Genomic DNA, 17,247 nt, shown 5'->3' with positions numbered 1-17,247 from the left:
CACACACACACACCATCCTGTTCCTCACTGCGCTGGATTAAATACTTCATAAACAACCAGCTTTACCCCAATGTGCCTGAGCAAGGCACTAAAGACCTTGCTCAGCTTTGAGATTCATAGCTCAGCTCTCAGTGTTTGTATCGTCAGTCTCCCTATCTGTACATAAAATATGTACACCAACTGATGAAAGTGACAACATGAAGGCCTTAATCGAACCCAAGACATGAATGAATGACCCCGAAGAGGCGTCAAGAGGTGAGACAATAAATATTGACGACTTGACCACTCGTGGAGACAGCTGACTATTGAATGACTGTACATCAACGTCTCTGAGCCCCTGAGGAGAGCCGTTTCATCAGCGCCGTCTTCAGTGGAGACGGACGCGCTCAGGCGGATGCGATCGATCCTCTACTACATCAACCCCAGAGCCTGACCTCCTTATGGGGTCTTCAGGGAGTGGCCCGTAGGCCCGACCCACCTAGCGGGGCTTAACGAGCAGAGAGGACCAAATGTCATGTATCAAGTGACTGTCATGTGAGCAATAAGGAGGGGAATCCCTCACACATTAGATCGGCTGCTTCTGGGTTTGTCCTCGACATACGGACATTTGAAATAAGGATTAAATCGTTTTTACTGGAACTGAGTTGACAAATATGCGTTGGTTCGCATGCAAAGGCGGATGCGTTTACATGCGCACCTTACTTTGATTAAGGCTGAATGATCGGATTATCGCCATACTACGAGGAACGTGTTTACATAGGGATAAATGTATTTGCACAGCCACTAGCGAAAGATCGAGTCCTCCAGGCTTCTTCATCGCTTTATGGAACCTCCCTGGAAAACTATCAATGTTGCTCCTAAGCTAGTTAGCCTTCGTCGGGCTCATGCTACGCTAGTTAGCCTCCGTGGGGGCTAGTTAGCCTGGGCCGGGAGTCTATGCTACGCTAGTTAGCCTCCGGCGGGGCTTATGCTACGCTAGTTAGCCTCCGTTTGGGGGTGATGCTTGGCTAGTTAGCCTGGGCCGGGAGTTGACGCTATGCTAGTTAGCCTCCGGCGGGGCTTATGCTACGCTAGTTAGCCTCCGTTGGGGGTGATGCTATGCTAGTTAGCCTCCGCGGGTGTTGATGGTATGCTAGTCAGCCTCCGTCGGGGGTTGATGCTAGGCTAGTTAGCCTAGGTGGGGGTTGATGCTTGGCTAGTTAGCCGCGGCGGGGGGACCCACCGGATGAGGTCCAGCGGCTGGTACTTGTACCACACGCCCCACCAGGCCCAGCACTCGAACAGCAGGTGGCGGTGGTTCTCCGCCCCGTGGGTCCGCACTGAGTTCCGGCTCCGGTAACTGCCCTGGAGACACACGGGGACACGGGCATAGGGTCACACACACACACTAACCAGAGCCTCAGGTCACACACACACACACACACACACACACACACACACACACACACACACACACACGCATACGGTGAAACACACTATCAATAACCGCACATCATGCACACACACACACACACACACACACACACACATACACACATACACACACGCTCAGACACACTAACAATACCACTGTGTGATTTTGTGGTATACATCCCTAAAAAAGGCAGTGTTTGACTCTAACTGCAGTATTAACTAGTTAACCTTAACCTATAAGTCAGTAAAAGTAAAGTGAGAGAAAGAATGCAGGGGGGGGGGGGTCCTCTCTCCCTCGTGGCCATCACAAAGCCCTCCCTGTCCCCCCCTCAGGAGGACATGAGCCAGGTATAGAGAGGTTTACAGCTTTATAGGGGCCAAATTAAAATCAGTTAAGTAACCGGGGTTCATCTCAGGGGCGGCAGTGACAGGTGATTGTCCTCAGGATGTAATGAGTGACAGAGATAAGGAGGTCCGTCAGTCAGGAGGTAGGATCATTGACACATGGAAGATGGGTTTCCCTCGGAATGCTGTCCTTAAGTTTCCTTTTTCCTCACTGATTTCTGTCATGTCGGCGAGATAATGCATGATGATGTATATACTTCCTTTAAGCCTCAATCAATTTCTCACAAACTTCCCACACACACACGCATATGGGTTACACTCACTAACCAGAACCTCAAGTCCTTAACACACACACACATACTCACCAGAACCTCAAGGTCTTAACGCACACACACACACACAAACTCACACACACACACACACACACATAATCACCAGAACCTCAAGGTCTTAACGCGCACACACACACACACACACACACACACACACACACACGCACGCACGCACGCACGCACACACGCACACACACACACACACACACACACACACACACACACACACACACACACACACACACACACACAAACACGCAACATATTTGGAGACATTATTAGGAAGACGACATTAATTGTATGATCTTTAATTATCTAAATGATTACCTCGTGCAGAGGAAACGCTGCCTCGTATGAATTGTTGCTGAGCAGCCGGTTGAGCCCTGGAACAGAACCGACACACAGAGAGAGGCTGACATTCAGGGAAACACGGACGCAAACACAGCAATTATTCATGTGTTGCATCCACCATGGTGATTATTTGATGAGATAAAATAGTGTCTTCTTATCACCATAGGAACAGAGGATGGAGATCAAGGAGATTAAAAACACATTTTCAGAAAACGCGGCAAAACAGCAAAACAGCAAAACTGCAACAACAAAAAAACCGAAACACTCTAAAATAACTTAAGCCCTCATAATATTTCGGTAATGCCAGAGTTATCCGGTTTAAACTTTAACTGCTTTCAAAAGGCTTGGTGTTCAACCGATATACTATATGTACCTAGCCCTGTGATGTTCTGGACTATAAATGACAAGCCTTTTTTGCTTTCAGATTCCTGAAGCTCTACTGTGTCCAGCTGTTTCTTTTTATATATTCTCTCCCAATACTATAATGGATCTTACGGTTTAAATAGTGTCTGAGGCCACCGCTAAACGACAAAATGTAAAAACAGAACGTGAAAGAAAACCTCTAATGTAGGAGCAGGAATAGGACATGGATCTGGTTTGATCAATACTACAGAAATAGTCGCTTGCTACTCTGAACAAAGCTTTAGACAGAGTTCGGGCGAAACCAGAGGCGGGCGCTTCACGGTCTGCCCATGGTGCAGGAATCCCTTCACAGGCCAATCCTTGGCGCTGCTCGCTCCACAGAATCCTGTCAACGCGACCTTTTAACGTGACATGCTCCACACGCTTTGAGCTGAGTCGTCTGAACGAGCTCCCCCCCCCCCTCTGCGTCCCATTCTCCCTCTCTCTGGGCCTCTTGTTCAGCTAAATTGGCCGAGGGATGCTGAATGTCCCGAAAAGAGCAGAAACTTGAATGAAACGGCGTGAGCGCGCAAAGCACCTGGAGACCAGAACTATTTTATAAACGCTACGCTGCGAAACAACTTCTGTGCCTCCTTTGGCTCATTCACAGGCGGCATGTGGCTCACGAGGCACAGCGGGTTGGCTGGTAACCAGAAGGTCGCAAGTTCGATTACCCGGGCTCTTCCTAGCGTGAGTGTCGAGGTGTCGCAGAGCAAGACACCCCACCCTGACTGCTCCCATCTAGCTGGCTGTCGTCTGCGTGTCTGAGACCGCCGTCGGTGTGTAAATGTGTGTATGAATGGATGAATGTGCTTGATTTGCTTGGTGGAGTTATGTCTAACGACGCAGTCGGATAAAACTTTCCTGAGCACTTGAGGAGGATACTTGGATGTGTCCTTGTTCTGAAGCGGCTTCAGCTAACTCTTTAGGATGCTTCTCTTGCTTATTTATTGGTCTGGTCGAAAACAATCGGGAACAAAACCCGGTGCAGTAGGAAGTGATTGGAATGGCTTAAGAACTACGATTGGAACACATCCCAAGGGCCACACCGATAAAATCGACTAGACACAGAAAGCTCCAGAAGGTCTTACCTATCTTGTTTTTGCCGCCCTTGTACTTGATAAATACTATACGTGTGTGTGTGTGTGTGTGTGTGTGTGTGTGTGTGTGTGTGTGTGTGTGTGTGTGTGTGTGCGTCAAAGTGTACACATGTATGCAAGCCGGTCAAATAGCAGAACAGGGCGATGATTGCACCACACCCCCAAGGGCTACAGCGATAAAATCGGCAAGGCACGGAAAGCTCCGGAAGGTCTCACCGATCTTGTTCTTGCCCTCCTCGTACTTGACCCTCTGCAGGACGTGGTGGACGATGCGGGAGCGCGTGGCGTTGTTGAAGAAGGTGTCCTTGTTGTGGATGATGAAACTGTCACCAGGGAACAAGGAGAGGCCTGAGGTGTTAAAGCTGCACTATGTGTTTACCCATTGGTGGCCCCTAGTGGCTGGAGGGGCTGCCACAGTTCTGGATAATGCTCAGAATACGGTTGTGGTCGGCTGGGATTTTTGTCCGCTTTATTCATCAGGAATTATGGAGTCCAGTCCATTGAGTAAATAGTTGCAGTGAAAACGCTACATGGTGCAGCTTTAACATCATGATAAATACTTTACGTGTGTGTGGGTGTGGGTGTGTTTGTGTGTGTGGGTTGAATACTAGGGTTCAAAGAGCAAAACCGAATGGGGGGGAGGACATAAAGCCAGTAAGAATAGAAAGAGAGAACGAGAGACAGGGACGGAGAGTGAGAGAGTCACACACTATACCTATTGTATGGTGAAGGTCAAATACATTGTCATGATATTTAATAGAGAGAGTGAGAGCGAGAGAGGTATAGAGTGAGAGAGAGAGAGGTAGAGAGAGAGAGCGAGAGCCAGAGCGAGAGAGAGCGAGAGAGCGAGCATGTAACAGAGTAAGAGCCTGATAGAGTAGAGGCTAAGCGTCGGCCAGGACAGGCTTGAGTCCAGGGAGCAGCATATGGTGTGGATGGCAGGACTCCCAGCCCTGGGTCCAGTGATGACTGGCCCTACCTGGAGCTGAAAACACTCACCCTGTCCATGTAAACATTCCCAATTGGGACACAAATTTTGCCACGCTGAAATAAGTGCTGTTAAACCCTGGGTCCAGGATTCCCTTCAGCAGGTAAAGCACCTGCAAGCCGAGCCATCCTTTAACAGGTCACCCAGAAGGGTTTGAGCTGCCAAGTGGTCACACCGCCCTGCCTGGCTGTTGGCTGGTGTTACCTTAGGACCCTTTAGCACCATTTAACACCTTAACTTTACAGCACTAAGAAGCACACAACTCAACAGAGCAGCTGCTGAGGGCTGTAATGATCTCATGATAGAGATGGATTAACGAGCTTCTGCCTCGTTACTAGGGATCGACCGATACAGATTTTTTAGGGCCGATACGATACCGATATTTTTTCATCAGCCTTAGCCGATACGCCGATACCGATATTTAGAGCCGATACTATATATATATATATATTTTTTTTTTTTGCTTTTTTGCTCCCTCAATCATAAAAATTACACTGATAACAAATGTTACAAGTCTCAATTAAAAAAAAGGAACATTTATTGAACTTCAATATAAAAAACTATATTTAACAAATAGTAAAAACAGGTGAGGTAGAACAAGTAAAAAAAATTAATAAAAAAAAATTGGCGAAAAAGATATCGGCGAAAATCGGCCGCGTATCGGCCGATACCGATACACGTAAAAAACGCGAATATCGGCTGATAATATTGGCCGACCGATATATCGGTCGATCCCTACTCGTTACTGATACTTTTTTGAGTTTGGTCCTTATGCATGTTTTCCAAGTTAAGTCAAGTCATGTCCACATTGGGCCCCAAGTGGCGACTCCCTCGCAAGGTGTTGGCGAAACAACGACCACAGGAAACATCAGTCTGAACTAGTGTTGCTTTCGTCAACGAAAATTATGACTAAATATCGTCGTCAACGACCCTTTATCACGTGAGAAAAACGAGACGAGACGCAACGTAAATGCTGGTCATGTGACAATAACTATAATTAAATCCATAATGCAATATTGTTGACGAATAAAAACGACACTAAATGTGTTTTACAAAATAATAGTCTCGTTGACCAAAACTACTCGAGAAAATCTGTTTATTTTATTTATTTCTGGGGCTGTATCAGCTTACATTACTTCCTGAATTATACTTACTACTATATTGACTGAGTTAAATATAATTAATTAATATAAAAGTGACTTAAACAATTTGCTACACTAAAATAAGACTAAAATGCTCAGACTTTTAGTCGACTGAAACTTGACTGAAAGGGTATGAACGTGACTAAAACTAATAAAAACTACAATGACTTAGCTTAACACAAAGACTAGACTGAAATTAAAATTCAAACAGGCCGCCAAAAACAACATTAGTCTGAACTGAACACGGTCAAAAACACAATCATCTACTACAAACGTTTGAAATCAGGGTGTCTGGCAACAGGAAGGTTGCTGGTTCAATCCCGGGCTACTCCTAGCCGAGTTTCAAGGTGCCCCTGAGCAAGGCACCTAAAGACCTCCACAAGCTGTGTGGTTTGGCCGAATAGTACCCTCACACACACACACACACACACACACACACACACACACACACACACACACACACACACACACACACACACACACACACACACACACACACACACACACACACACACACGAGGCAATGTTGTGAACTGGTTTTCCATTCATACCTCTGTTCAACCGACACAATAGGTTGTCTTTACACCAAACCTACACTAGGGGGTGATTCATCACCATCACTATAGAGGGGCTGTATCACCATAGCTACGTTAAGTTAGGTTAGGTTTGGTTCAGTTAGGTTAAGATAGGTTAAGTTAGGTTAAATTAGATTAAGTTACGTCAGTTAGGTTAAGTTAGGTGAGGTTAAGAGAGGTTAAGTTAGGTGAGGTTAGGTTAAGTTAGGTTAAGTTAGGTGAGGTTAAGTGAGGTTAAGTTAGGTGAGTTTAAGTGAGGTTAAGTTAAGTTAGGTGAGGTTAAGTTAGGCTAAATTAGGTGAGGTTAAGAGAGGTTAGGTTGAGTTAGGTGAGGTTAAGTTAAGTTAGGTGAGGTTAAGTTAGGTTAAGTTAGGTGAGGTTAAGTGAGGTTAGGTTAAGTTAGGTGAGGTCAAGTGAGGTTAAATTAAGTTAGGTGAGGTTAAGTTAGGTTAAGTTAGGTGAGGTTAAGTGAGGTTAGGTTAAGTTAGGTGAGGTCAAGTGAGGTTAAATTAAGTTAGGTGAGGTTAAGTTAGGTTAAGTTAGGTGAGGTTAAGTGAGGTTAGGTTAAGTTAGGTGAGGTTAAGTGAGGTTAAGTTCAGCTCACTGGTGGATCCTGGAGCGGCTGAAGGGGGCGGTGAAGCTCTCGTTCTCCTCCAGGTCCGGCAGGGTGTCGCTGGTGAACTTCATGGGTTTGCGTGGGAGCCAGCCGCGGACCTTGTTGATCCTCTTCTCCATCCTGCGGGGGGCGTTCAGGACAAAACACGGTTAAAGACCGCTCAACTGGGTTTTTTCAGGGCAAAACACTGTTCAAAACCGCTGAACATGGTGTGTTAAGGACAATTTTTTTTTCAAATTAAAGCCAATCAAAATGGTGGATTCACGGCAAAATCATTGTTCAGAACTGCTCAACATGATGCATTCAGGACAAAACACGGTTAAAGACCGCTCAACATGGTGCGTTCAGGACAAAACAGGGTCAAAACCACTCAACATGGTGCGTTCAGGACAAAACAGGGTAATAACCGCTCCACATGGTGCGTTCAGGACAAAACAGGGTCAAAACCGCTGAACGGGACAAAACTAGGTTCAAAACCACCCAACAGGGTGCGTTCAGGACAACACAAGAATCAAAATCGCATAACAGGGTGCGTTCAGGACAAAACACTGTTCAAAACCGTTCAATATGGTGCCTTAAGGGCAAAACACGGGTCAAAATCGCTGAACAGGGTGTGTACAGGACAAAACTGGGTTCAAAAATTGCTGAACAGGGTGTGTTCAGGATAAAAAATGGTCCAAACTGGTCAAGAGGGTGAGTACAGGACAAAACAAGGTTAAAAAACACCTAATAGGGTGCGTTCAGGACAAAACGTGGTTCAACACCGCTGAACAGGGTGTTCTGTTGAACAAATCATTAATTTAAATTAAAACGAGGACGGATGCAAAAAATGATTGCAAATCGACCGTATGACTCACCGACTCATAAACTTGTGTCTTCGGTGCATGTAAAAGATTTTCCTCCTAAAATATCGACATATAAATGAAACAACAACAAAAATCCATATTGTGTTACAATATAATTAAATGGAAGCTAATGACCAAATTCTACTATTCTATTCTAATTCTACTACTCTGATGTTTTTATATTGAGCGTCAATAAACCTTAGAGCACTCTGATACGATAGAAGCTGAACAGCCAGGTGTAGACACACTCAAATGTACACACTGACGCAATCACGCAAACAGGCACACACATACACACACACCTAAACACACACATACAACAGAAACGTACACACACATAAATTGACGCACGCACACATGCACATATAAACAAATACACGTATGAACACGCACCAACACGTACGCACAAACACACAAACTTACGCACACACACACACACAGGCTCACCTGAAGGGCATGCGTATGTTCATGAGCTCGGCGTAGCGACACAGAACGTCCCACGGAGCGTGGAGCTTCAGGAAGATCACGTCGCTATTGGTAACCGAGGACTGTCACACAGACACACACACACAAACACACGCACACACACACACGCACACACGCACGCACGCACGCACGCACGCACACACACAAACACACACACACACACAAGGAAAATAAGTAAATGAACATAAGACATCAAACAGGATTTTTCTCTTGGTCAGAACATTGCCTCTACTGTCGTATTAACGTTTCAAATATATAATATAATATATAATATATGCTACAATAGTATGTTGGAGAGTATGTACACAGTTACATGCACGATATATTATGTACAGAGTCTCCTCAGTAAAATATATAATATATGCTTTAATACTACATAGTTACAGCTATAACATATTGTGTAGAGTCTCCAAAGTGAAGGTTTGAATCCTGAGTCCTTGCCTCTTTCTCCATGTGCAAACCCTCCGCACGCATGTTCCTCTCGAAAACCTCCCTCTTCTCCGATTGGTTGCTGGACTTCTTGTAAACCAGGATGTAGTCGATGCGGCACTTCCCGTCGCTGAAGCAGAGGCCGCTGGACCGGCTCCTCACGCTCTGATTGGACGCCGTCGACGCAAGGGGGTGGGGACAGACAAAGAGCGTCGGAACAGAAATACAAATCATGGAGTGAAAGACAAGTCACTCTGTCAGACCCTCGATGGACATTTAAGTAAAGTTGGATAAAGTTGAAAAGTTGGTTTCACGGCACTTGTGCATGAGGACATTTAGCACTTTAATCCAGAGCGTTTTATAAGTGCGCCTGAGAAAGTATTCAAACTAAATGAGAGTGACTACAGCAAAGTGCTGTGTGAAGAAGTACAGTAAAATGATACAGGGCTGAAACTCTGAAACCAGATGTTCTGCTGGCGAGAACAATGAATCTTAGTTTGTGTTAAGATCAGTCTGAAAAGGAGGTCCCGTCCTTGGTTAATGTGTTTGAACGCTGAATTCATAACCAATATGGTTCAGTGGAGGATCCTTCACACCCCACCTGTCCTATAGTTTCATAATGAATACTAGACACGTTTGACGCTATAATTACGAAGCTTAAGTGAAGTAAAGTAAAAATTAGCAGGTAATATAATGAGATTTAATCCAGAGACCGGCACACACATTAGTCCAGTCCACACTAATCCAGGGGTCTCAAACTCGCGGCCCGGGGGCCAATTGAGGCCCGCGGGATGATATTTTGTGGCCCCAAAGTTTAGTGTTAGTGCGGCCCGCGTGTTGTTGTCAAACGCACACTTTTTCTGAGTGGCTTGCCACGCTTTTTTATCACTTGTGATAGGGTGACCAGATGTCCCGGTTTTGCCGGGACAGTCCCAATTTTCAGTAGCGTGTCCTGAGTCCCGACAAAAGCCAAAGGACGCTAAAACGTCCCGGTTTCCACCAACCGCTATGAAATGTCCCCTGTTGTCAGCGATTACATAGCCACCGTGATCTAATTACAGCCCGATCATTAACTTAGATTTGGTCAGTTGTGCTCCTTTTTTCTGTGGAATCCTTGATGTGGCCCAGCCTGGCCCAGACTCTACCTCCAGCGGCCCCCAGGTAAGTTGAGTTTGAGACCCCCTAAGCGGTCCACGGTGGGACTGTAGACCCACTAACCAGTCCATGTTGGGTCTGTAGACCCAACCGGTCCACGGCGGATCTGTAGACCCCCTAACCGGACCACAGCGGGTCTATAGACCCCCTAAGCGGTCCTTGGGACTAGAGGACTGACCTCCAGGTTGGGCTCGCTGCCCGTGTGCTCATCCAGGAGGCTGCTGTGTGTGGCGGGGTTGAGCAGCGTGGAGTCGTCCCCCGTGGAGGCGCTGCTGGGGCCCTCAGAGTGGCCCCGCTGGGGGCCCCTCTCCAGGACCACCTGCACGTCCTTCACAGCTGGAGCAGGGGGGACAGGAGGGGGGAGGGAGGGTGGTGGATGGACCCACCTCGCACACACACACACACACGGACGCACGCACGCACAAACACACGCACACGCACGCACGCACACACACACACACACACACGCTCACACACACTCACTCACAAACGCACGCACGCACACACACACACACACAAGCTCACACACACACACAAACACACACATACACATACACACACGGGCTCACACACACACACACACATGCTCACACACAAACACACACACACACACACACACACACACACACAAACACACAGACACACCGTGTAGGGCATTTAGCAGACGCTTTTGTCCAAATCCACTTAAGCCTGTGAGTGTCTGAATCTGCGTTTTCCACACACACACACACACAAACACACACACACACACAAACACACACACACACACACAGTACACACAGTACACACAGACAAACAACCCCCCCCCCCCCCCCCACACACACACACACACACACACAGACAAACAAAGACCCCCCCGGCCCCCACACACACACACAAACACACACCACCCCCCCACACACACACTCACACACACACACACCCATCCCCCCCACAAACACAAAAACACACACACAAACACACACACACCCTCACCGACGGGTGGGGGCTCCTGTCCGGGCGTGAGGCCCCCGTTGGGGGTCCCCCCTGCGGAGGCCTCCTCCATGATGTCGGCCCAGCCGCGGGTGAGGAAGGAGGGGCCGCGGGCGTCGGGCCCCCGGGACGAGGTGAAGGAGGAGGTGGAGGGGCGCAGGGCCGCTCGGCAGCGCTGGGGGCTCTGCCAACGGGGGTCCGACCCATGGAGGGACAAACTCACACCTGGGGCGGGGACACACACACACACACACAAACACACACACTGTGAGGGGTCTGGAACCAATGATGGAACACCGCAGGATACAGTAGAATACAGTAGAATACAGTAGAATACAGTAGGGCTGCTCGATTATGGAAAACATCATAATCACGATTATTTCGGTTAATATTAAATTCAAGATTATTCAGACGGTTATTTTTGAGTTTGAAAACATGATTTTATTCGGCATGTCTCTCCGAAAAACACTTAAAGCCTTAAAAAAAACACAAAATGGTCAAAAAGAAAATGTTCAAATCTGAAATAATGTAGATATGTATCCAACTGCACTTTCTTTAAAACATGAAAAAAAAAATAATAATGAAAAAAATTGAAAAATGTTTTATATTAGTTTTCTGAACGTTTGACGCTAAAATTCAATTCATCACCCAGCCCTAGAATATAGTACAATGCACTGGAATACAGTAGATAGATAATAGTAGAACACAGAAGAATACAGTAGAATACATTAGAATACAGTAGAATACAGTAGAATACAGAATCCACAGAGCGATTAAAACTTGGTACAAATACATTTTGGTCAACATTGTGCTTGGTTTGCCGGGGTTTATGAGTATGGTATGCGGGACGGAGAGGTGGTTAGGGTGTTGGACCCTGAAAGGTTCTGGGTTCGATACCTCTTTAGTCTACCTGGTCAGCGGTACCTGTACTGGCCATCATTGAGCAAAACTGCCCTAATCCTCTTAGCTGATACTCAAACCCTCTGTTTTAACTGTATCTGGATTCTTTATTAGATCTGGATTCAGTCACCTTTAACAAAGCTCAACCTGGTGCCCCACGGTGGAGTCTCCCCTCCTGGGGGGCGGGGGGGGGGGGGGGGGGGGGGACCAGGCTAGTTATCCTGGTTCCGCGGTGCGGCTAACGAACGCTAATGAGCCTCTTCAACGCTTGAGGGGAAGCACACCAAAGGCCCGGTAGTTCTTGGCCGGGGCTGCGTTCCTTTGTGGGACACTAGAGTGATTAAGGCCACAAAGTGCTCTGCGCTGGTGGGGGGGGGGGGGGGGGGGGGGGGGCGTATCGACCCTCCGACGTCACGCATCGCAGGACCGAGCGACGGAGCCAGCTCACATCACGTCACATATTGAAAAACGACGAGGGGGATGAACGCAGGAACGGACGGATACGGACTGGTTTCACCTTGAAAGGTCGCCAGTGACTTATCTCCGGGGCGGTCGCTTAAGCTAATTGAACCCCCCTTTTTTTGGACCGCCAAGATCCCCCCCCCCCCCCCCCCCCCCCCCACACATACTCCGACCTTGGAGTTGCAAGGAAGGGGTCTGTACTTAACCCCCCCCCACACACACCGCAGCACCCTTAGAGTCCCCTTAAACGCGTCTGTCAGCCCTTGAGAGAAGTTTGACGATGCTCTGTGTTTGTGAGCGTGCCTGAAGCCACCCTGCAGAATTCTCAGTTGGTGACAGTCGAAAGCGACTCAGCGAAAAGTAAGTAAAAGTTAAAAAAAAAATGGAATCTCTTTCTTCCTGCTGAGTCACGGTGTGGCGGGGAGGAGGACGGAGATAAGGAGTCAGGGAGAGACAGCATCTGGACCATTAATCAGCTAAACCCCCCCCCCCCCCCCCCCCCCCGGAGCATAGCAGCGAAAACTAACATTAGCTGTACGACACACACACTCTCCTCACAAACGCCCGTACACAAACACAAACACACGCGCACAGGCACACACACACACACACACAGACCCGGGCACACACGTACGCACGCACACACACACACACTCACACACACACAAACACACACACACACACACGGGCACGGGCACACAGGCACATAATTACGCAAGTACGCACACACACACACACACACTTTGCGTTGGCCTTGCGATTAATAACCGAACAAGCTCTTTCATCGGGCCCTGTCGGCCAATCAAAGCGGGGGAAACGGCCTCTCTTTAATCTGAATCAGCAGCTTCTTATTAATTCACACCATCCAGCTGCACAGCACATTGAGCCCCCGGCGGCACACGCACACCTGAGCCTAATTACCTTCATTAGCCAAACCCTTTCCTCAGCTGAGGCAGGGGAGCCTCAACGGAACGGGGGGGGGGGGGGGGGGGGGGGGGGGGGAAGGGAAGGGAACCCCAGGTTCCCCTCCCGTCCCAAAGGTACCGGGTTCAATCCCCACGTCTGTCCACCCGGCCCCCCTTGAGTCGGCTCCACTTACACTTAGGCGTCCTTAAGTCAGCTGCCCTTAGACCTCCTTAAGTCAGCTGCCCTTAGACCTCCTTAAGTCAGCTGCCCTTACCCTTAACCTAACCCCTACCTGCAAAAGACATGCATCGGAATTCAGTGTGAAACGTAAATTCACTTTACATTTGGGGGCGTTCAGCAGACGCTGTTATCCAAAGCGACTAACAGTAAGTACATTTGTCAGAAGAAGGGAAACATTAATATATCTCTGTCGGTACAGTAAGGATGTTCATAGAAACAAGTGGCAAGCATTAACAATCGCTAGGTTAACCCAGTCCCGTGTGCAACAAAGATAGCTAGGATCAGATGCTACACGATGCTAAGTATTATTTTCAAGTGCAAGGACGTACCTCATACAATAAGTGTGTGCATTAAGTGCCGGGAAGTACAAACAAACACTAAGTATGTTAATTCCCTTTGGGAAAGAGCGTCTGAAGAACGGTGAATGGTCGCCAATGGGTGACCATTCACCATTCTTCAGTCTTTCACTCTTTCACTCATTCATACTATAAAGACCTTCCTAGTTCTCTCCGAGGGAAGACGAACGACGCGGCCGTTGTCATCCAAACGAACGCGCTCAGCTATTTTGGTGGGCGCCCTACGTTGGAATCAGTGAAGCTTCCAGAACATATTTTATAGGCTCTCAGTCTCCACAGCCTCTCGTTAAGCAGAAGGACTTCTTAACGATGAATAGCGTCTCACCACCGACGTTTCGTTAAACTATCAGTATAGTGCTCGGCTGACAAATATATCAGACACGTTTCATGAGACTGCTATTTGAGGTCTTGGGTTTAGATGACAAATACGTGTGTGTATGTGTGTGTAAGTGCGTGTGTGTGTATGTGTGCCTGTGCGCGTTTATGTGTGTGTATAGGGGCACAACCGTACAAAAGTAGAAAGTGAACGACTTTTGAGTCGTGACACAAGTCATTAAGCAATCATTAATGAACTAAAAGTAGATAAAATCCAGAACTTTACAGTTATTATTATGCAGACCACAAAGGATACAGAGCTACGAGCGATGACGAGGTTGCACCGAGGAAAACACTTAAAGTCTCAATGACCCATGATTTGATGACTGACCACAAAGTGAATCGGACCTGGAGAACACAGAGCTGAAGCAGCAGTCTGACGGCCGAGGTCAACAGTTCGATTCTCCCACTCACACACCAACCCCCCCAACCGCCCACGTGCAGAGGGGAGATGAAACATTATGTTTCCCCCCACGCTCTGGTCATAACATCCGGATGAAAGCCTTTCTTAGCATGAGCTGGCAAACGCTCCATACAGAGAAGTTGAGCTGAGGGATTAACGTTGCTAATATCTCTGCTAGCAGATTGGATTAAATTAGTCTCTATTCACACCGGACAATGAGGAAATCAAGGTGCAACCATACCGTCAGCAATAACAGAAAAAGGCAGAATAGTAATTATACGAAATAGGAGAACAATACAGATGTGTTTGGGAACAGATTGATATTATATAATTAATACAGGATGAATGATACCGCCTATGCCAGCACAACTAATTCAGGTTCCTGGGTGTAAACCAACTCCATAGTAGAGTAGGTTCTGCTATTGAGGCGTTCATAACCGGCCTGAGACATGAGTTCTACTCAGTAAACACACAGGTCTGTGCTGTTTGGAACCTAAAGACAACAGATCGGCAGAGGAGGAGGAGGTGGAGGAGGAAGAGGAGGAGGAGGTGGAGGAGGAGGAGGAAGATGAAGAGGAGGAGGTGGAGGAGAAGGAGGAGGTGGAGGAGGATGAAGAAGGAGGAGGAGGATGAAGAAAGAGGAGGAGTAGGAAAAGGAGGAAGAAGGAGGAGAAGGAGAATGAAGGAGGAGGAGGTGGAGGGGGAGGAGGAGAAGGAGAAGGAGGAGGAGTAGGAAGAGGAGAAGGAGGAGAAGGAGGAGGAGAAGGAATAAGAGAAGAATGATGGAGAAGGATGGGGAGGAGGAGGAGGAGGAGGAGGAGGAGGAGGAGGAGGGTTCATGTGATGATGCGTTGCTAAGGGGGATCAGGTGTCACCTGACAGGATGCTTTACATCCAGGGTTCTGGATGGGTGGGTCTCCTTGGGACCAATGACCATGCCCCCTGGCTGGTTCTGCTGACCTGGGTTTAACCAAACCTCTATACTTTATAGGGACGGGCCAAAACACATCAGGAACTGGACTGAACGAGACCAAAACTTCGGCAGAGATGTTTGGTTTGTGACAGCACAAAGGGGTAAAGAAAAATAGGTCACATTGCAAAAAAAAAATCGCAAAATCAACCATTTTCAGCAACCTGCTATGACTAGCTTTACTTCTACGCCTGCAGGAATGACAGAGAACCCTCACCCTCTCTGTTCTCTCCCCAAAGATGTGTTTACACTCAGAAGTATGACCGGAAGAAGTATTGATTTGGTTTTGGTACCGAAACCCATGTAGTGGGATGGAAATATTTCAATGATAGCCTACTGGTAACCATATACTGGTACTAAAGATAGATGTATTGAAATAGTATTTCTATCGATTGGACTGCCCTCAGCCTTCACCTTATTAGATTTCACAGACAGTCACTTATCCTACGTGTTATTAAGAACCCAATTGAGACATTAGACATGATAACACAAATACAAATTCAGTTATTATAAATGAAAAGAATGAGGTGGAAACGTCAGAGAGAGAGAGAGAGAAAGAGAGAGAGAGAGAGAGAGAGAGAGAGAGAGAGAGAGAGAGAGAGAGAGAGAGAGAGAGAGAGAGAGAGAGAGAGAGAGAGAGAGAGAGAGAGAGAGAGAGAGAGAGAGGCAGGATGATGGAGTGAGCGAGAGAGAGAGAGAGAGAGAGAGAGAGAGAGAGAGAGAGAGAGAGAGAGAGAGAGAGAGAGAGAGAGAGAGAGAGAGAGGAAAGGGTGAGAGATCATATGGATTGTGTGTGTGTGTGTATGTGTGAGTGTGTGTGTGTGTGTGAAGGTCAGACACACTGTCAGGAACTGTGCTGCAAAAAAGAGTGGTACAGAGAGAGAGGGAGAGAGAGAGAGAGAGAGAGAGAGAGAGAGGGAGAGATAGGAGAGAGACAGAGAGACAGAGAGAGAGAGAAGGATAAGATTGATATAGAGAGCAGGAGTCAAGTAGGAGGAGGAAAGTACAGAACATAAGCGAATGAGAAGATGGAGAGAGACACGGAGCGAGGGACAGACAGGCAGAGAGAGAGAGACAGAGAGGGAGACAGGAGCCAATCAGAGCGCGCACTGCAGTAAAAAGAGCAGGAGGAGAAAATAACTCGTGGAGCAATGACAACTTGACAACACTCACCGTCGCTGAAACGCAGAGAGAGAGAGAGAGAGAGAGAGAGAGAGGGAGAGAGAGAGGTAGAGGGGGATTCACTCCTCAGAGCGGGGGGGGCGGGGGCAGAGAGGAATCAGCAGGGATCGTGGAAGCGAGTGAGCGTTCACACGCTTGGGTCTTCCAGGGTGAGCCGTCGCCAAATTCTACGACAGCCGACACCGGAGACTGTCCTCAGCTCCACCACCACAACACCACCACAACAACACCACCACAAAACACCATCTCACAACACCACCCCCGACATGAGAGCCCTTGGAGTTCCTGGACACAGCGTCGAC

At 47.7% G+C, this 17,247-nt stretch overlaps 1 protein-coding gene across 1 annotated transcript in view; it reads right to left on the bottom strand.

The window, feature by feature from the left end:
* Nucleotides 1-17,247, bottom strand: part of LOC115542165 (anoctamin-4) — a 50,193-nt gene that overhangs the window by 23,693 nt on the left and 9,253 nt on the right. The window contains exons 4-12 of the mRNA XM_030354319.1: nt 11,155-11,376; nt 10,358-10,515; nt 9,037-9,189; nt 8,557-8,657; nt 8,122-8,166; nt 7,253-7,384; nt 4,160-4,266; nt 2,418-2,473; nt 1,223-1,344 (exon numbers count right to left, since the gene is read on the bottom strand). Of these exons, the coding sequence (XP_030210179.1) occupies nt 1,223-1,344; nt 2,418-2,473; nt 4,160-4,266; nt 7,253-7,384; nt 8,122-8,166; nt 8,557-8,657; nt 9,037-9,189; nt 10,358-10,515; nt 11,155-11,376 (1,096 nt within the window). The remainder of the gene's footprint in view (nt 1-1,222; nt 1,345-2,417; nt 2,474-4,159; nt 4,267-7,252; nt 7,385-8,121; nt 8,167-8,556; nt 8,658-9,036; nt 9,190-10,357; nt 10,516-11,154; nt 11,377-17,247) is intronic.

Source organism: Gadus morhua, chromosome 4, assembly GCF_902167405.1.
Source record: "Gadus morhua chromosome 4, gadMor3.0, whole genome shotgun sequence".
In the NCBI taxonomy this organism is placed as follows: domain Eukaryota; kingdom Metazoa; phylum Chordata; class Actinopteri; order Gadiformes; family Gadidae; genus Gadus; species Gadus morhua.
The sequence above is the reverse complement of the archived record's forward strand: the minus strand, read 5'-3'. Positions and strand labels throughout refer to the sequence as shown.